The 21,405-nt window shown below is 33.4% G+C and overlaps 2 protein-coding genes across 4 annotated transcripts; one reads left to right on the top strand and one right to left on the bottom strand.

Annotated features, from left to right (window-relative positions):
- The first annotated feature begins 10,748 nt into the window (after nt 1–10,748).
- LOC122418162 (uncharacterized) lies at nt 10,749–12,462 on the top strand. Its single transcript, XM_043432229.1, has 3 exons — nt 10,749–10,890; nt 11,640–11,787; nt 11,875–12,462. Exons 1-3 carry the CDS (start codon nt 10,838–10,840, stop codon nt 12,067–12,069), a joined length of 396 nt encoding a protein of 131 aa, XP_043288164.1. The 5' UTR covers nt 10,749–10,837; the 3' UTR covers nt 12,070–12,462.
- A 1,426-nt stretch (nt 12,463–13,888) lies between these two features.
- LOC122418155 (tetratricopeptide repeat protein 27) lies at nt 13,889–20,356 on the bottom strand. Of its 3 annotated transcripts, none has more exons than XM_043432218.1 (8): nt 19,797–20,343; nt 19,213–19,389; nt 18,531–18,846; nt 17,713–17,779; nt 17,191–17,523; nt 16,109–16,435; nt 15,729–15,890; nt 13,889–14,644 (listed from the first exon to the last, which is right to left on the bottom strand). In XM_043432218.1, exons 1-8 carry the CDS (start codon nt 19,870–19,872, stop codon nt 14,081–14,083), a joined length of 2,022 nt encoding a protein of 673 aa, XP_043288153.1. In that variant the 5' UTR covers nt 19,873–20,343; the 3' UTR covers nt 13,889–14,080. The 3 variants fall into 3 exon arrangements, with proteins under 3 accessions (XP_043288153.1, XP_043288154.1, XP_043288152.1); XM_043432219.1 differs by having other exon boundaries at nt 18,531–18,774; nt 19,797–20,313; XM_043432217.1 differs by having other exon boundaries at nt 18,531–19,389; nt 19,797–20,356.
- Between the last annotated feature and the right edge of the window lie 1,049 nt (nt 20,357–21,405).

The following is a 21,405-nucleotide window of genomic DNA, read 5'->3' as shown; positions in this document are numbered from 1 at the left end:
GTTCTACGGATATTGGACATTTCACAGGTAAGTAATATTTTTCGTTCTTATATCTAGTAGTTCATTGTAGTAATCTAGTAGTAATTTTCCTAATATATGCTTTTCTTTGTTTTTAGGGCACGGGTCGGAAAATGACACGCAAACACCAAGGATTTCCATCGTGAAGAAAATATGTTTATTTGTAAATCGTAAAAAAATAAATAAATGGTATTTGGCACTTCTAACTGGTATTGTCGTTGAACATTTCTTTGACCGAAAAAAATATATACAAAAAGAAATATCTTCCTTGATTAACGCAAAAAGGGATTTTACACACGTGAGTCGAGAGACGGAGACGGTCTTTTGATACATTGTTGATAACCGCTTGTATATAAAAGAAAATATGCCCCTTTTTTTTAAACTCATTAATTTTCCATTCGTGATTTCCTCTGTGATTTGTCTGCGTTTCTATTTCATATCTTCTTGGTTGAAGTCGATCTCTTTATTCGCCGTCTCATATTCGGCAAATGAACAAATGGAAACGTCACAATCGTAGCTCTTCGTTTGGCGGGGGATGTCCTTTTTCACGATCATGGTCCACTCGGTTGGGATGAAATCTTTTTGTCCTTTTTCCCTTGCCTTATCGATTAAATATTGGAGAAGCAGTACCCACAAACAGCCTCTGTCGTTCCCAAATAGGCTATCATAGTAGCTAATGCACTTTTTGTTGAGGTTTATTGAGGCTAGACGCCGGTGGTTTTTGAAATGAAGAGGCACGAGGATCAAACCAAATGAAAAAAGGTTTATTTTTTTTGTCCATTTTTTGACGGATTTATACCTTCCCTCCTGCAGACGTTTATAAAAAAAAACGAGTTCATACAGTAGACTTGTCGCCCCTGTCCTGTTTCCTTTCGTGATCGATTGGCAATTAAAGTCATATAGGCATTTATGACCTCATCGCTTACCCAATTTTCATTTTGGAGTGACTTGCAGCATGAGCCTTGGCCATTTTTGGTGCCCACCCCGTATTTTTCTTCTTTCCATACAAATTCACCTATTCTCCATGTTTTCCATTCTTCTTCTTTTTTTCTACTTCTACTTTGTATCTTTTTCTCTCTTCAGAGGCCACTGCTCTCTTTATTTTTATTTCCTGTTTTGTCGTCAATTCTAGTTGGGTGTGACTCCTTTGGATCGGTGATATCATTTTTGGCGTAGCCATTTCTTTGAGCATCTCGCTTGTATTTTTGTGTCGCGAAATCTGTTTGAACACTCGATCTCGGCTCGATTTTTGATGATCTTATTCTGTCCACTAGGGTGGCCCTTAATATGGGTAAAAAAAAATGATCGCGCCGCCCCCCAAAACAGTTCCTCCAAATGATACAAAAAAAAAATCTACGCAAAGCCGTAGCTATGTCCGGTAAGAGGAAAAGGTGCCTGTAAGCATGAACTTGGATTTAAATATCAATTTTTCTGCATGATTTAGTAATTTTTAAAAATGTTGTATTTCAGTGAAAAATGGTCGTATCGAGGTCTAAAAAAACGCATTTTGAAGCTTCAAGTTTCTAATTTCAAATCTTATGACGAAAAAAATGCAGAGCTGCATGTTCTGCGCAATTTTGAGAAAAAGTGCGAGAAAAAAACAGCAATTTTTAATGCTTTTTTATCAATTCCACAAGCGTGTATTAATTTTACATTTATTTTTGAGCACACATTAAGATTTGGTACAGCCTGTTTGGCGGTTTGTTCGCTCTCTCAATCCACACAATCGGATTATGCGTTTTTTTATGAACATTATCGATGTTAATGCATACCTTCACACCTCTCACACACACATTACGCTACGGGATGTCGTTGATACCAAGGGCCAGCCGAAGATCGCCTCGATGATGTCGACGAATCGAGATGCGATGACTCCGGGGTCTATCGACGGTGGTTCGAATACTGGCGTTACTACCGCCCAGTACTGCACACGACGTCGCCGTTGAGGTGACGAGAATACAAGATGCGATGGAGGTCCGTGTTTTCCGGATTTGGGTGTATTTATGTTGGATCTCCGTTTACGAAGGGTCTGCAGCCACTGGCCATAGACGTTGGACCAGGGGCTAGTAGAGAGCGGACTAGTCGAGCTTATTTCTTGTGGGCTCTGGGTCTCACACTGACTTCCTTTTCGGATCGATCTTCGCCAGATCTAGGCACGACTAGCGAGAGGGGAGAATCCTATCCCCACTCCATTCCTTGAAGCACTGACATACTACAAGCGTAGATTTATTTTTTTCAACTAAGCCATGATATGGACCGGATAGCTGGTTTATTAAGCTTCAATTTGCTTTTTTAAAAACTTGGGTAGGACCATTTTTTGCTGAGATGTTGAACTTTGAATTAAGAAGAACTCTTTTGTCTTTGATCGACGATATCTCGGCAACCAATGGTCACACAGGAAATTCAAGGGCAGTTCTGAAAACTGGAATGAATGTCCTACAAGATTCCGTTGCGATCTTGAAGATGAAATTTTTCTTTCATCCTTGTCGTGAATAAAAAAAAATAGGATAAAAAAGTAATTTATGGTTTTCAGAAAGTCAATAACCAAATTTCAAATAATCATGAAATTACTGATGTTGAGTATGCCATTTACAGCTGAATATACCCCCAAAAACCCTGCGAAGTTACATTTCGATCTAATCAATCGTTTCTTCGTTGCAACCGATCAAACATTAATCAAATTTAAGGGTCACGTTTTTAACGTTAAACGAGTAAGTAGATCATGACAAAAATAAAAAAAAAAATTTCCAAGTTTTTTCTACATTTTTCCCATAAATAAGGTTGAAATATACAAAAAAAAATTCCGAAAGTTTTTGATGAAAATTGATTTTTTTTCTTAAGGCTTCCAACATTGAAGGCTTCTGAAAAACCATAAATTACCTTTTTTTTCCTCGATTTTTAAATTCACGACAAGGATGGAATAAAAAATTCATCTTCAAGATTGCAACGGAACCTTGTAGGACATTCATTCCAGTTTTCAGTACTGCCCTTGAATTTCCTGTGCGACCATTGGTTGCTGAGATATCGTCGATCAAAGACAAAAGAGTTCTTCTTAATTCAAAGTTCAACATCTCAGCAAAAAATGGTCCTACCCAAGTTTTAAAAATAGCAAATTGAAGCTTAATAAACCAGCTATCCGGTCCATACCATGGCTTAGTTGGAAAAAATAAATCTACGCTTATGGAATTGATAAAAAAGCATAAAAATTTGCTGTTTTTTTCTCGTACTTTTTCTCAAAATTGCGCAGAACATGTAGCTCTGCATTTTTTTCGTCATAAGATTTGAAATTAGAAACTTGAAGCTTCAAAATGTGTTTTTTTAGACCTCGATACGACCATTTTTCACTGAAATATAACATTTTAAAAAGTTACTAAATCATGCAGAAAAATTGATATTTAAAACCAAGTTCATGCTTACAGGCACGTCTTCCTCTTACCGGACATAGCTACGGCTTTGCGTAGATTTTTTTTTTATCATTTGGAACCGTTTTGGGGGGCGGCGCGATCAATTTTTTTTTTTACCCATATTAAGGGCCACCCTAATGTCCGCGCTCACCAGTCGCCATATGAAAGCTTGGGTTGCCTTACTTTTTGGGCGATTTGTTTGGGTATCAGAGTTTTGGGTAGGCACCTTCTTTTTCTTGTCTCTGAGTCTTTGTCCTGTTCACTCTCTGCTTATCCTCTCGAACCTTTCTACCTCCCCCTCTCCTTTATCCTCTTGTCCGTCCCATCCTGCCTCTCCTCCTGTTTGTTGAGAAAAGTGTGTTCTCAACACTTGGCACCGTGTTTGCACTGATGCATCCATTTCTCATATGAGAATTCTTTTTATACTCATATCGTTTATTTAAATTTCTTCATACCTGTTTTTCCTCTTAAATTGTTTGACGAATTACTTATCCGCTTGCTACTCTTATGGACAGGGTTCGGGGGTTTAATCTTTGTTCATTTCTCCCGAATTCCCCGTTTTTCGTCTGAAGTACCGTTCTCCGGCACTTGCGTGAAGTCGGCCGGCGAGACCCTTCGAAGTATGCTGCTCTTCTTTGTCCAAATTCGTTTCATTTCCTTTTCATTGTTATTTTTCCGTTTATGTTCATTTACGTTAGGGTAGTTATTGGTAATTATTTAGATTTTTATTTTGTTTTCGATTTTATTGATTTTTTTGTGTTTTTCAGGTTTTTTATAAAATTGATAAGGTAAGTAATGATATTTTAAGTTTCTTAATTGTTTAAATCATGATCAAAAATAAATAATAAATTTTTCTTTTTCTCTTTTTTGAGTTTCGTCTGGAGTTCGTCCCCCAATGGGTAAGTATTGACTTAAATCATAATTTTATTTATTGTTTGTTTAATTTCCGTATTTTATTTTTCAGGTTCACCGCGCGAAGCATTCTTCTTGGTAAGTATGCATAATTCTTGTCTTTTTGTTTAAATAATAATGAAAATTAAATTCCATTTTTTTCTTTTTGCAGGTTACGTTTGGAGTTCGTCCCGCCGGTAAGTTTATTAAATGAAAATCATAGATTTATTTTTTGTTTATTTAATTGTGGTATTTTTTTTCAGGTTAGCAGAGTAAGTATTGACTTAAAATTATAATTTTATTTATTATTTACTTATTTATTTATTTTTTTTTCTAGGTTAGCAGCGTGGTATCTCTTGCTTGGCAAGGATTAATTTAAAATAATAAATTTGTCGATTGCTGATTTAATTTTTGTATTTTTTCAGATTTTGCGCATGGTACATTCCCCTCTCCACTTTACTGTAGATATTCTCAAGGATGTAAGTAGCTGCCGCTATTTGTTTCTTAAGGAGGGTGGCTACCGACGATACAATGTTGCCATGCTAATCCATGTTAAATACATTAAAAATTTCAAAATGATAAGAATTTAATAAAATTTGGTGAACATATTCTTTAGGGCCAAATTTGACAATACAAATTTTTTAAGATTTTTCTTCTGTATAGTTATCGAGTAATTGATCACTCAAGTTCAAGTGTATAAGCATAGCGTTTCCATATATATAGGTATACATTTCGGACATAAGAAATCTGCTTTAATGCGTAATTACTCGATAACTAAGCAGAAGAAAATTTTGAAAAAAATGGTGTCTTCGCACTTGATGTTGAAGAACATTATCACCAAATTTGATCAATTTCTTATCATTTTGACGAGTGTAGCCACCCTCCTTAATCCTGTACGGTCCCTCGTAGATGGCAAAGAATTTTGCCATTTTTTTGTTTATTGGATCGCTCACGTTGCATGCTTTTGCCAACACAAGATCTCCAACTTGAAATTCTGTTAATTTGTGCTTCTGATCAAACTTTTCTGCCCTTTCTCATTATTCTTTCTCGTGCCAAGATTAATTTTTCTGCAATTTCCTCTTGTTGTTCTTCATTTTCTTCTTTGTCAATTTGTATCCACTTTTTCCATATTCTTCGTGGTTTTATATTTTTTTGTATCTCAATAGGCGTCATTTCCGTAGTTTCGTGATGAGTTTTATTAATACAATCTTCAATCACCTTGACGCATTTTAACCAATCTGTGTATTTTTCAGTTAAGGAAGTTGAGGCTGTACAGTCATTTTTTTTTACCCAAAAGTGATGACCTGTACCTTTCAAAAGTTAGGCCAGTTTACAGTTTGCCAATGTTGCATACACTTTAAAGAAAATTTGGGGGAAAAAAGACGAAAAACTGGTGAAAGCTCAGTCGAAAACACGAACGATGACGATCCTAGCCTCAAAAAACTGCACGGGAAACAGATTATTATTAATATAATCTCAGCAAATCTCCTAATAAATCTGAATAAAATTGACATTATTCAGCAAGCGTTGCTCATATTGCCCAAAAAATTTCATATTTTTAGCATCATTTTTAACGGAGATATCACCGAATGTGTCTTGACTTCCATAAGATTACATGTTATTTGGGCCAAATTGTTATTGATTTTTCTCAGCAACGACGCTCCTAAACTGTCTAAAAATTTAACTGATTTTTTTTTACACTTCACTTTATAAGATGCAATCGGCTTAAAAGCGGTGACATCATTTTCATTCTAATGCCTCAACTTCCTTAAGAATGTGCTAAAAAATCTACATATCTCTCGATTCACTCTCTCCACTACATTTCCTTGAGGATGTCTGATAGACGAGAAAATCGGCTGTATTCCCTCACTAGCTAACTTTTCTAACCATAATCTTGATGTAAACTGTGTCCCGTGATCAAAATGTAATTTTCTCGGTTTTCCATTTTCTGGTATGTAATAATTGAAGATTTTATTGATAGTTGCTGGTGCAGTTGCAGCTTTCAATGGATAAAGAGCTACGAATTTTTTAATAAACCTCGATCGTGACGAGGATGTGTTTCATTCCGCTTATTATTGGGAGGCTGGCAAAGGACCGAAAAAATCAATTGAAACGATATCTCCGGATCCTTCCGAAATGATTTTTTGCTGCGCCACATATGAATACTGATTCGGAGCCGTGTTTCTTTGGCACGAATCGCAAGATGCGAGAATCTGCCTAATGACGCGATACATTCGTGGGTAAGTAAAATCGTTATCGATAGTTTTACTCGCAGGCTTACTCCAAATTATGATTTGGTTTTTCGGTGAACAATGTTAATGTACTCTGGGGTTACTTGGGGAACAATGGGAAACAATGCTACACGTCCGTTTTGCCATGCTCGTTTTACTCGCAGGCTTACTCTGGGGTTACTTGGGGTTACTCTGGGACTACTTGGGGTTATTTGGGGTTACTCTGGGATTACTTGGGGTTACTCTGGGGTTACTTCGGGTTACTTGGGGTCACTTGGGGTTATTCTGGGGTTCCTTGGGGTTTTACTTGGGGTTACTTGGAGTTACTCTGGGGTTACTTGGGGTTACTTGGGGTTACTCTCGGGTTACTTGGAGAACCCCAGAGCCACTTGTCCGTTTTGGTTGAGGTTACTTGAGGAATTGTTAGAATAAGATAAAAAGAATGGAGCATTGGTTTCTAAAATATTTTCAAGCGCGATTTTTCGGTTTTATATTTCTTACGTTTTATTTGAATTTTTTTTTCACTTAAAAAAAACAGATTTGTATTTTTTTTTTTAATATCATGTTTTGGTGAAATTTTTGTCGAATTGTTGTGTTGAAATTATTTACAGTTCGTTTATGGAATTTTTTTTTTTTTACATTCCTCGTGATATGATCAGGAAACATGGGATCATTAATGTACTTGTCCCAATATTCTTTCCCTAGGAGAATTTTTGTGTGTCCAAAATTGTCGTTTTGCGCATTAATGGGTTAGTATGGTGATGCTATACAACATTTTGAGGGTAGGAGTATTGGAAATTTTTTCCGTGTAGCAACATGCTTGTGAAGTAAAAAATTTCAAGATTTTCCAAACGTATTGAGGCCCACAGTAAAATCGTGAGTTAAAAAATTCTACCATAGAGTTGAAATATCATTGAATCAACTCTTCAAATTTCAAAAGTCTATATTTTTTTTTCTTGCCGCAAAAAAATCGCGAAAAAACCCCACAAAATCCGGCTGCCACACGGGGTGACCCCCTTATGTTGGATTTCATTATTCTAATCGATCAATATCGCGTTATCTGAAAAAAGGATTCGAGTGCCTTAGTCGTTGAAATCCTGTCGTTATTTAACGACTTCACCTCAACATTGAAATTTATAATTCGTTGCAATTTTTTGAATTTTTAAATGAATTAGCTGTAATTTGATTTAAAAATGTTTGTTCCCTTTTTTCGATATCTCTTTCGAAGAGACAGGGAATAATTTTAATTAAAATTTTTTTCCATAAATGTCGTTTCGCAAGTACACTCTGATGGGAGATAATCATTACCTAACATGAAGATTTCGGTTTTCCCATATCCTGTAAAAATTTTTCAAGTTCACAGTGCTCAAAAAGTAGTCAAATCAAATCATAAGTCTATTATTGTATACTATTGTTACTCTATGGTGGCAGAGACTTATGTTAGAAGAAAATCGATTCTTCTCAGACTTTCAGGATCCCCTGGTAATTATATTTAAATATGTGCTAAAAGTATAGTAAAAAATTGTTCATTCAAATAAAAATGAGGCTCTTGTAGATCTGATAGATCACATGTACATGCCTACAGAGGGAATTGAGAAAATTATCTCCAAGAGATTTTAGCTTAATTGCATTCATTATAAAAAATCCAAACAAATTTTTCTGTAATATACAAGAGATATTATTGTATATTGATGAAAAAGTACCCTTCGGACGATAAAAATTGTCAAGCTTCCAAAATTAACTCCCCAGGTTATATATTGAAATGACGGCAATTTTTACTACACATTTCCTTCTTCAAACGAATTTTATTTGTTATAGCAACTAATCTATTCTATTACTGAAGATATTCACCTGATAATAAATCGCATTTGAATAAATTTTCGAGAAGATTCGTCTATACAATCTCATTTTTTTATCATCACGTGCACAATTGCACTTTGTTGAAATCAACATAAAAACATGCGTGAATTGTTGCGAAGAGGTAGTAGTCGCCGAGGATATATATGGGGCATTCCACGTCAAATCAGTCACTTCAAAACTTTTGGATTTTTATTTGGTTCAAAATTTTTCACGTTGTTATACCCATTGAAAGGAGCTCTCTTGATTTTTTCCAGAATTTTTAGTCGATTGGATAATAAGTTATGATTTTTGGAAAAAAAATAGAGATTTTTTTATCTTTTCCCTATAACTTTCCGAAAAATGGGCCGAGTTGAACTTTTTTTTTAAACTTGAGTGTATTTTTCTGTTCTTTTCGAAGATATTTCTGAAAAAATAATTGATGTAGATTTTAATCAATTTTTTGCAGCTTTAAACAAAAAAACCATTAATTTCAGGCAATAAGGCAGTTTCAATTTTTTTCAAAAAATTCTCAAAAAAACTTCAACTAATCCAACGATTTTTAAGACTAGTTGCGTTATGGGATCTCGTTAGGTTATATTTCTTTTGTAATTTTGAAAAAAAATTCACCAATAAAATCTTAGTTTTAGACCTGGACATTCAACCAAAAGTGATGTTTCATACGTGCAATACCATTTTGAATTATAGATCCTATTTGACTACAAGCGAAGTGTCGAATAGCAGTTCGAAAAGTTTAATAGAGAAGGTAGTCATAAGCCATTGATGAGATAGAAACTATCGGTGGGACAGTTCCGATCTGGCGAGATCGTTGTTGGAGTCCTTTTGGGTTGAAGAGGCACTACAGAATAAACTTACGATCGGCATCCGAGGATGCTTAAAAAAAACTTGGTTCAAGTAAGGATTGCTTACCTAATGATATTTCAATCTCAGCGTTGTCACTATCATCATAGTATTAACCCGTTATCAAATTTCATTAGAGATATTCTATGCCAAAAGATAGAGCACAGTTGATGGGTCTTATTTAAACCAAGTTTTTTTTGAGCATCCTCAGATGGCGATCGTAAATCTATGGCGCGCCATTGTGGTATTTATTAGTTGAATGTTAAAACCTCAAAAAAAAATACAGAACTTGATTCAAACTAAAGCCACGAGTTGTCAGAACGATTTTAATTTTGTCAAGAGTAAGAATATTGAATTAATTTTATGTTATAACTTAATTTTAATTCATTTCTATTATGTTATAACCAAATTTGAATGCATTTTCCTTCAACTTGATAGTCATGAGCATTGAAAGACCAAAATTAAATGAGCTACATAAAAATTCAAGAAATTAATACTGTGGCACGACACCACACGCAATAACGATTCAAATATTTATTGACTTCAAATGAAAATTAGCTAAATAAAAATTAAACTCTAGGAGCATGAATATGGAAGCGACATTGAAATCCAACTCACATTCTAATTCACTGCATAGAACAAAAATTTTAATTCCGTGGGACTTCTATTATGTCTAGACAAAATTTTAATTCACAATTTTTATTTAGTGCATAATTTTAATTCCCGAATTAAAATTTGGAACATAATTTTAATGACCCCAAATTTTAATTCGAGAATTTAGATTTGGTCCATAATTTTAATTCTCAAATGGAAATTGCGGAGAATTAAAATTTGAACGAATGAAAATTTGAGAACGAATTGAAAGTTGAAACATAATTTCAATCAAGTCAAATATTTATTCATGCATTAAAATATAAAAATAATTTGGATTCTCGAATAAAAATTCGTACAAGTCAACATTTGACCAATTAAAATTTAAATGCATTAAAATTTGGGGTAATTAAAATTTGGTACATAATTTTATTTCATTCACATTTTAATTCCTGAAATAAAATTTGAAGTTTCTTTATAACCTTTAGTAATGAATCGCTCATTTGAAGCAAGTTTTGAGAGAATAGATCGAACAACTTCTTGTGAATCATCATGCATTTGTTTTTTGAACTACATGAGTATCACATAGGGTTTTTATTACCCAATCAAAAGATAATAAAATTGCAGCCTCTAATGAAAAACTAATTTGTACATACATTCTCGCAAAATCAAATTAAAATGATCAATTGTAAATGAATTGTTCATTGTTAAGAATTCCTTTCAAATCAACCTCGTGGAATTTTCTCACCAGTCGAGAAGCTCTCTTTATTGACGTTTGGCGTCCGATGCGACGCATCAAAGTTTAAAAAATACTCTTGTTACGAACGATAGAATTGCGAAGCCTAAAAAAAGAATACGAAAGTCAACTCCACATTGATCGTTACGTGAAACAATGGAAGGGATCGTTCAGACTCCATATATATTTCAATTGTCTCATCGTCTTCATTGTCAGTCATACCAAAGATTCAATTACTCGTCGATCAGGAGTGATTTCGAAAAAATATCATGTATTATTTCGGTGTTTTTGCGTTTATTCTTATCTGCCTCAACAGAGCTGCGTATGTTTTCATTTTTTTTTTCATAGTCATCACATTATCGACGTCGGTTAATATGAAAAATATGTGTGGAAAATATCTGTGAAACTCCGTGTTCGAGAATAAAACTAGAAAGTTAATTAATCATTTTCTAATTGTTTGCTATCTGAATCATATTCAGAATTTAGTGTTGAAATTTTGCTATTTATCTTACTCTTTCGTCATAGAATTCGCAGTTAAAAAAATGACGAACGAATAATAAGGAAAATATTTTACCAAATTGTGCGCTTACCAATTCTTATCCAATAATATATGAGCAGTCGAAACTTTCACTCAATCGGATTTTTCATCAAAAATGAGTTTAATTAAATCAAGTAATTTCGATTGAATCATTTCGTTTTTTGTGATTCCTCTGAAATGGGATTGAAATGCATCTGGATATTCATTAAAAGTTCTCCATTCAATGGAACGAACTAGAAACTTGAATGAATTGTGCAAACATACTATATATAGATTGAATTAATTTAATTATCTCACACCATTAACGTTTGTTTTAGTAAATAATTTTTTCGGTGATGAATGCATAATTTTTTCCTAACTGTAATTCGAAATAACGAAATTCATAAGGATTTCAAGTGTTTATTCTACTGCTATAGTTTCCTGAATTTTGTTGCAAAAATCAGAAGAAAATGTTCAAATTTCCGAAACTTGAAAATGCATGATGGGATTTAACCTGCTGTTTTTGTTCGTGATTTTGATATTTTCCGAAATAGAACAACGGAAACGACTCAGGGGAATTGTGCCTGTGCGGTGTTTGCAGTATCGTTATCGAACCAACCATTGATGGAGCACAAATTTCCACTGAACGTGTCATGCGACGAGGAAGGTTCAGAAAAATGTCTGGCACTCTGCACAGCTCTCGTAATATCGAGTTTACCATGATTCTCTCTCATAAAAAAATGATTAATTTCATCCCAAATACAAATTCACTGTTTTCGGTAATTGCAGGCTGAAGGAGTGAAAAAACAAGCTCCTGCTTTAATTTGCGAGAAATTAAACAGGCACGTGGAAAATTTAAAGGTTTCGGTACATACGAGAGTCTGTAACATGGGAGACTGGAAGTTCACGGGTCTTGAAATGACCCAAGGAATTTGTTGTCACGAAGGAAAAGACACAGAGTGCCGACCTCGACCAAGAAAATGAATTTTCCCTGATGTCTCCATCTTCGGTCCCCTCACGTTTTCTTCCAATAAATCAGACGCTAAATACTTAATTCATACGACGACTGGCTACGTGTAAAAGGATCCTCTCTGGACTGAAACGGAGAAAAAAAATCCCGTTGACATTTGCAACGCTTCGAACCAACGAAATTCTCAAAACGAGATTCGAAAAGCAAATGTACCCATTCAATAATTAGTTTATTTCGAGTTCAATTATTTAAAAAAACAACATATATTTTGTCTTGTTCCAACGATGCAAAATTCGCCACCATATACGTGTTTTTTTGTGCTAAACATTTGCATTATTTATCTAATAAAGTGCTTGTAAATTTGATATCTTTCATACAACAATAAACAAGGACATCTCCGAATGTAACGATGAAAAAATGATTTTTATATAACGCAATCACGTTTTCCTCACTTTTCAGCGTTTCTGTGAGACCTAAAGTAGGCATTTTCACAACTGTCGAAGAAAGTAGTAGTGAGCGGATACTCTAAAAAGAACTTTTTTAACTCCTAGGATTTAAAAGTGCTTATAGGGTATTTCACTTAACTTGACCACCTCAAATATCTCGGTAATTATCGACGCCACAAAAAGAAGTTCTAGACGAAAGTTAATTGTATGGTGCGAAGAGTATCATCAAATGCGGCTAATTTTTTTCATTTCGGTGGAGGTGCTAACGCACAGTCAAGGTCACTTTCACTTTTTTATATTGAACCGTACATTTTATTTAAACCAACTCGTAGAGCATCGCAAACTGCGTAAAAAATACTGGGAGGGGTAAAGTTGTTCAAGGTCATTCAAGATCAGTATCGATAAAAATCGAATACTTGCTCAAAAATATTTTCAAATTTACATTTCATTTTAATAAAAAATCAACGCGCAAAAAAATCGACTATTTTTTTTCAGCGTCTCCTATGAAAATATGTTAATTCATCATGTTTCAAGAGCCCCCTCCAAAAATCAAGTCAACAAAAAAATTTTTAAAAGTCGCTCAAGACGTATTGTATTAAAGGTCGTATTGTGCCTGTAACTTTGTATTGTCACCTACCGTCAGGATTTCGTGAACATTCGGTTGCACCTTATTTTTATTCTCATTACAGTTTCCTGACAATTTTTTTATGCGTACAGCAATTCAAAACGTTTCAAAGCTCCTAAATAAATTCTACACTCATTCAAATTAAATTCAAGTTAAAATTCTTCAATCAATTTTCAAAAACGTCGGTTAAAATATTTCAGTCCAGTGACATGCTCTTTTAGTCTATTGTTAATAAGAATCAGTTATTATATGGAATGTTTAAGCTTGTGGAAAGCACATTGGATTGCCAATCGTCAATGAATTAAATTTTTTTTTTTTTAATTTCATTATGAATGATACATTTTGCAAACAATGATAAAGCCTTCACGAAAAAATGTTCTATTTTTACTATTTTATATTGTTTCTTGACTTTTTTCCCTCGCATCACTATCACCAATGTCGGAGTTCCCGCGAATTTTGTGCTATTGAGATTTGTAACATTCAAAAGTTCCAAACGGTGAACATTTTTTTCCCGAAAATCACGTTATCACGACCACAGCTCGAATTAAAACTTTCGAGGTGTTGTTATTCTTTTCAAAGCATGAATGTTTGAATAATTAGCGTTATGAATCATACTTAAAAAAGAATAAAAATATTATAACCCGAAGAACACAAATTTCAAGGAAGAATCTGAAAATCGATGGGAACAGCTTGTTAAACGTTGAACGAATCAGATAATAATGAGTTTCATTTTTCAATGAATCATTCTCCAAGTTGTAATAATTTCTTTTATATATATATGTATTCTTTGATCATTTTCTGGCACAATTACAATCAGGTTATCGATGATTATAACATTAAAAAAAGACTCAATTTTCAACTTTATTTAGTTATTTAACAAATTGTGCAATATTCTTATTGGGTGAAAATAGGGATGTTAAATACTTCCAAATTTAATTTGGTTTAAAGTATTAATTATGTCGCTTTGACTTTTTCAAATTCCGTATTAATGGCTTCAAATAATTTATCCAAAGAATCGACTCGTTCGCGGACTTCCTCTTGTTGGATCAAGTCGTAATTTTTTACCCTCGTGAGAACTGATTGAAGGCACAATTTGGCGCTGCCGAGCATTGATCTTTTTTGACCGATCGAAACATTCGTATAACAATTCAAATAAGCTTCGCCTAATTGAATGCATAAATCAAGCACGGTAACAGTGCCTTTGATGGTTTCGGCCCATCTCGAATCTGAAATTGCTGCCCGATAAGAGCGCTGCAAATATTGAGCTGCTTTTTGTGCATCAAGTTCGGTGTTGTTAATTATTGTAAGCTCTGCATACAGCCGCCAAATTTCAGAATTTGTAAGTGTTATCGCTGTGAGACGACCGAACAATTCAAGAACTTTTGGCAACAACTTTCTCGACGGATTCCCATCATAATCAACCTTGTTTTCCCTCACAGCCTTTGTCAGTATCACCAGAATTTGAATGTCGATGTGTTGACCTTTGAGATCCAAAATTCGATGGTAGCACCGTATAGCCTATTTGTAACATCAACATAAAAATAGGTAAGAAATAGTTACTCTGTAACGAATGAATTAAATACTGATCAATTGAGATTGATAAATGGTCGATTGATATTATAAAACTGAATCCAACCTGATTATTTAAGGTGGACATCGACAGCGAAACTTTCAAATCTATAAAACTATTCACAATGAAGATCATTTTCAAGGTGTTATAAATACGATTCAGGAATGAAATTCACATAGAATTTATATGTGATATATAGAATTATCAACATTTTCAATTAATCTGTTGAATAGTTATTTTTCTGTGAGCCAGCTCTTCCAAATTTATTATTACTCCGAATTTGTAGTGTCTAAAATCTGAAATATGACTGAAAATAAGCATATTGCCGAACCGCATTTCAGATCAAGAACGCGAAGACCCGGATAAGTAATTCAATTACTCTTGAATTATAATTTAGATAGATCCCCAATCTTATATCTTGATTGTAAAATGTATTATTGAATATCGTCGTTGTCTATATAAATAACAACAGTTTCGATTGATTTGATATTCTTGCACAAATGTTCGATAAAAGTATCCAACCATCAAACTCGAAAACGAATAATTTTTTGCAAATTATTAGATTGAACGAAGAAATAAAGCATTAAAACGAAGGTTGTGTTCCTAAAGAAATCATTGAATAAATCCGATTTCCGTATTTGCGATAATTACAATCACGTGTAGGATATTGTCAACAACGCGAACTCGAATAATCAAACGAATTTTTAGGGTTTCCGCGTTACGAGTCGAAAACAAACTTCGGAGATATGATTCATGCTATTTATTTCTCACTTTTTAAAGAACGGAAAAACTTGATTGGAAAAATGTAATCAGATTTTTTATAAAAGTCCCTCAGATCAAACAGTTATGGTTGGACATACTTCTAGGCAGATCAAAACGAATCAACTTTCTTTTAAATATTTTTGAAATAAGTTTCGATTCGAAAACATATTCCTCTAAGTTTTCCACTATGGATATGAAAATTCCTTTCGAATTTTAATGATCAAGATACTGCCGAATGATTTATTAAAGTTTGAAAATAATGAATCGAACCTCTAAGAAATGTCCCACGTCGATACTAACGAGCATCAAATTATCCCAAATTTCCCATCTGTCATAATTGCATTTTATCGCATCCTGTAGCGATCTCCAGGCTCTCTCCTTCTCTCCCATTTTAATGTAAGCTTTCGCCAAATTGTTCCATGCTTCAAAAGTCTGAAAATTTAAAAATCAATCAAATTAAGAAATTTTGAACTGTCGTTTTTAATTTTTATCGGAAGCATTGAAAAATTTTTCATTGCATTACAATAATAAGTCTGTTTGCTTATTTGTTAATTAAATATCTATTTTTACAATTGATTCATCAAGGAGAAAAAAATTCGCATAGGCTTCATATTTGTGAATAGCATTTTTTTGCTCCCTTTTCTACACACCGAGGGTTCTAAATTGCAATAACTTCTGTATGCAGTCGCGGCCAATTTCCAATCCTCAACTTGCAGAGCAGCAAAACCCAAACGAATCCAGACATTTTCCTGAATATTGTTTAACTCCACTGATAATTTCAAATGAGGTATAGCTTCTTGATAAAGCTGCTTGGCAAAATAATGGAAGCCCCAGTGTCTTTGGGCTCTACTGCTTTTCTCATTCGACAATTTCCAGGCCGTTACGTAATGTTCAATTTCTTGAGTCGCATCACCCAATAAACACCACAATTTCACTGTTTCTTTCTTTTTTATTTCTTGACGAATTATTTCGGCAGCCTGTGAAAAAAAAAATCATTTTTACGCGTATCTGAAATAAGTGAAACATCAAATTTTGTTAATGTATTGGTTTCCTTTTTACAAACACGTCTTGTTTACTATTCAATTTTTTTGTTGAAATCATGGAGACATTGAAAGTTCCAAGAATATCCATTTCAAAATTTCAATCGTTACACTAACTTCTAACATATTCTATGAACAATTTTGTCACTATGCAACAAAAGTTTTTCGACCCTTGAGATAAAGCAATTTTTCCGAAATACTTTAAAACCATATTCGAAAAAAAAATTATAACTAGCAATTATAAACACGACAAAATGTGAAACAATTCCTTGTAAATTCCTCCTAAATAAAATCTCGGGCTAGCAGACGACAGAGTTGTCAATGTATTTGTCCCGAGACTACCGAGTCTCTTGATCGATTTTCAAGACAAAAATTACTTTTCAGACAAATTGTTAAACTAATGATGTTAAATGAACTTATTTTTTTTTTTTTTATAGTAGATTCTTAAGTTTTTTCAATATTTTACTGGCTGGCTAGCTACAGAAATATTTGCTGAAAAGCTATATGCAGAAGACCTATAGATAAATCTAATCAAAATTTAATTCAAATATAATTAAATTGAAATTAAAATTCGATTAACTTGAAAAGCAGTATTTGGAAATGTGAAGTATTCAAATAAATTGGATAAAATTATTAGAACGATATAACTATTTTGCATTGTACATTATATTTTGGATTGTTAAAAGATTTACTTTATGCTTGAGCTCCAAAATCGTATAACAGACAATAACATCTTCCCACAGGTGAAGTTTGAGGTAAAGGTCGAGAGCTCCTTTTACAAGGCCAAGGCTTAACATAGCATCAGCCAGTATCTGTTTGTAAGTCCAGATGGGCTTCATTCCGGAAGTGAAGAAAAAGTCAATTCTGTTGTAAATTGGTGGAACAGCGTGATTCAACAGTTCCATGAGATTTTCGGCCTGTGCCATTGCCCTTTCCACAGTTCTTCTGTCTCGCAACTCCATAATACAGCGTTGATGAAGCGCAGACATGAGGAGGGGCCAATTTTTTGTGTATTCGATAACATTCTTAAAAAAATAAAAAATGTTTTTATTCCTTAGACGTTCTGTATTTCAAGGATTTTTCGTTCTTTTTTGTTTCTATGGGTCACACCCCACTTTTACACCACGTTTTGTTCTTTATTTTTAATTATCATTCTCATTTCACTATTTTTTTCATTAGTTATTACCCACCGCTGGTCTAAATTTCTTACTTACATTTAAATATGGAATGATCTCTTCGTCTGTGAGTTTATCCTTAGGTTGTGATAAGAGCAAGTGAAAACTGAAAAATAATGTTTTAATTTCTATGATAACGTAAAAATAATAAAATTCATCTATGCATTTCTAGTTTAGATGCTGATATTTTATTTTCCAAAAAACATCTTTACCAAATCGAAATGAATATTGAACTAATTTGAAAAGCTTATTAATCATTTAAAAAATCTGAGTTTCAAAGTAAAGGGATTCTGAAATTTTATCTTATTAATTCTTTCAGCATGAGTTTTAAGACCTTGAGTCGACATTAATTGTCAATTTTCAAAGCTAGGTAGCTATTCTCCCATTACTCATTTATTATTAAAATCTCAAAATATTGTAATCACTTGTTTTTTTACTTCTATCAAGATTGTAATATTCAGAGCTTATCGAACTATGATATAAATATTGTTTTTGAGATTCCTTTTCATCAAAAATTCAACTTCTAAATTTTTCATAAAACACAATATTAATTCTAAAATATTGCCTCGATTAGATTCTTCAAAGTCAAATCACTTCTCAAGTATTCATGATACCAACTGTTAAAATACTTATTGTCCTGACAATGCATACAACATTAAAAATCGTAGTGCATTTGTCGTAAAAAAAATTCTGAAATGAATTTTTTCTATCCACCAAAGAATTTTTTATCACGAATAATCCATAATATCCAATTTAAAAATGTATTGATCCCAGAAGTTTAAATTAGTTAGGGATCAGCCTCTGTATCCCCTTGATATAGTATATGAACTCATTATTTGTTTCTTGGTATGTCTCACCATTTGGTCAATACAATAGAATCCTCGATTGACCCAAGGTGAGGTCTCTCCTTAACTTCGACAAACTCGATTCTCTCCAATCTCAGTTCATCATTGAGTTCTAAAGGTTTAGGTAAATCGGGGCAGCTCCTGAAGGGATAAATTTCTTTATCGATAGCAACATCCAGATAAAGTTGAGCTTTAGCTTCTTGTTGAAATTTGGTACGCTTCCCCATGGCACCTTCAAGTTTAAGGCGAAGTCCAGCTGTTTGTTGTGCAGCATTCATATACTTTTCAGAGTTTTGTATCCTCTTATATCGTAAGTAAAATTGGGCTACTTCAACATTGAACAAAGTTCGTAAGAAGTCATCTTTGATCAGCGACGATTGTTCTATTTCAGCAATCAATTTCTCTGACTGTTCCAGAAGAACATCGGAGGATTCTTCAATGATGAACTCGTGCAAAAAATTTGCCCGTAATGCCCACCATCCACAAGTTTTAAACTTAAAACATAACTCTTTCATAGAAAATATTGTTTTTGCAAAATAAAGTAATTCTGGCTTCACCATGTTATCGTTGCACTGGTCGTCCAATTTCAAGTACCTTAGAGCTTTCTCATTCAAACTCATTAGCCAAACTACATCTTCCATGTCTTCTGGACCGGTCCAATTGCACTGAACAAAATAGCAAAGGGCTGAAATACCTGCCAATAGCCATTCTTCATGCAGGTTCTCTTCTGTTTGCAAGGAGTTGCTTATTTGTTCTGTCAACTCTTTCTCATTTGACATTACATGTCGACTTATGGAACCAAAATGTTCGTTTAGACTCTCCCCGTATTGGCCCCTCAGAATTCCATTTATTTGCGGTGTCAGGGAGACATCTTAAAGATCAATTATCAATTTTTAAATTAATTTTGAAAGTTCACTTTAGTGTCCAAGACCGAAAAAAATGTGAAAGATGTGATTTCTCTTGTAGTTACATTTTTACAAGCTCAAATGCACAAACTAATATATACATGTTTATAAATAAATTAACAAACTATCATAGAAATTCATTTTCATTTTCGTAAAAGCACCATATGAAATAATAATTCTTATAGAACCCGCAAATGAATTATAGATGTTACTCAGTTGGTTTTGTTCGAATAGAATTCTTCATATTTACAGTCGCAATTAAGACAAGTATATTTATATTTAACCGAGTCGCTTCCAGAGAGTCTTTACAGAAGCAATAGTGTTTTTCAATTGTTTTCAAAAACTTTAAAAAACTAACAGTTCGCTGGCTTACCTTCAATTTTTTGAAAATTCGTCAGCAATCGAACATGCAACGTTTCAACGTCCTCCACACTATCGACGACACTCATCGTTCACGCGCGATAATGTTCGATGATGTCGTATATAAAGCAAACAACAACAAAAACAACGCCGATTCTCAATATATAAGGAATCGCTTATCCAAAAAACAACTCCCGCAACCTTTTTCCTTTTTTATTTTCGTATACAGCCTGAGAACACACACATGTGCGTGTTTGTTACTTTATTTACGGTGACAAAACATAACCTCGAAATCGAACAATCAACCAATGATTTCAAATATCAGATTCTTCTATAGAATCATTTTTTAAATGTTTTTTTTTCGTAAAAGATTGTTCTTTAGATTCATTATCTTCAGATAATTCATACGAGTTACCAAATCAATTTAAAGTACAATTTAGCTTCTTTTACATATAATCTAGAAATTAAAAAAAAAACTGTGAAATGCCGAAATGCTCATCAACAACAAAACTAGAATAAAGTCGGTGCAAATATTTCATTTGAAATTCGCTCTCCGCAATAATGTTTCATGTTTGTTTCTTCCCCAGCTAGCCAGCGTACTAGTAAAATACGAGTAATATAGGAATTTTGGTACGGTAGTGTTGGGTAATACCGTAATACTGTTTCCGATACCTGTATTTATGTAGGACTGACATTCGGTGAGAACGGTGAACGGTGAGAACAGTCGGCGTATCGCCACGATACCACAATACTCTCACCAACCAACAATCAACAATCAACGATTTATATATTAGTTTTATTGTTCATTTAACAAACTTCGACGGTAGCCCCGTCTTTTTGGTATATCTGATCGATTCCCGCTTTCGTTATTTATTTTTTCAATTGATTCAATTTGAGTTTATGCCAAATTGAAACAAATTCGATGCAATTTGATGGTCTACCAATTTTTTCGGAAAAAAATCTTTTCCCTTTTAAAAATGAACAATCATTATACGGCACGGCGTATGAATCTTTTCGATTGAAAATATCCCCTTTTACATTTGAATGAAAAACAAAAAATATCGTCACAATAAATTATCCTGCATTTATTTAAATTCCTTAACATTCTTAACGCTGTTTAAAAAAAATATAAATAAATTTAAAAAATGATTTTCTGAAGATTCGTACTGTCGAACCTCGAAGTTCTAGATCAGCGTAAGGAACACTCGATCGCTGGTTCGGTAGATACAAAAAATTTTACATTACGCTTGATCCACATGCTGTTTACTGTTCGTTACAAAAAAAATACCCTCTTCGTTTGATTTCTTTTTGATTACCATTTTTTTTTTATTAATTTTTAAATAATTTTTGAACACTTGCCGTAATTACGAATTTGTTATGGTTATAACGGTAGAATGAAAAATTTGAGTACAAATTAAATTAGTTTTGATGCAAATAATGTTTTTTTTTTATAAATTTTGAAAAACCAATAATACATATATTAACAATAGCTTTTTAAATTTGCGTTCTGACGAAATTCAAACATCTGATGTAATATACTACCGCGAAAACTATACTAGTTGAAAATTTGCTCACCAAGAGCGCGACGCGCGACTGACGACTCTGTTATTTTACTATACTCC

The sequence above is a fragment of the Venturia canescens genome, chromosome 11, assembly GCF_019457755.1.
Source record: "Venturia canescens isolate UGA chromosome 11, ASM1945775v1, whole genome shotgun sequence".
Classification (NCBI taxonomy): Eukaryota; Metazoa; Arthropoda; class Insecta; order Hymenoptera; family Ichneumonidae; genus Venturia; species Venturia canescens.
Note: the sequence above shows the minus strand (reverse complement) of the source record. Positions and strands in the feature narration are given on the sequence as shown.

Coding starts and splice junctions, on each gene's coding strand:
- LOC122418162 (XM_043432229.1), top strand. CDS start 10,838: ATGTATTATTTCGGTGTTTTTGCGTTTATTCTTATCTGCCTCAACAGA. Junction 10,891..11,639: donor ATCTGCCTCAACAGAGCTGC/GTATGTTTTCAT, acceptor TTTCCGAAATAG/AACAACGGAAACGACTCAGG. Junction 11,788..11,874: donor TGGCACTCTGCACAGCTCTC/GTAATATCGAGT, acceptor CGGTAATTGCAG/GCTGAAGGAGTGAAAAAACA.
- LOC122418155 (XM_043432217.1), bottom strand. CDS start 19,872: ATGAGTGTCGTCGATAGTGTGGAGGACGTTGAAACGTTGCATGTTCGA. Junction 19,390..19,796: donor GAATTTTCAAAAAATTGAAG/GTAAGCCAGCGA, acceptor TTGATCTTTAAG/ATGTCTCCCTGACACCGCAA. Junction 17,780..18,530: donor TCTATTGTATTGACCAAATG/GTGAGACATACC, acceptor ATTATTTTTCAG/TTTTCACTTGCTCTTATCAC.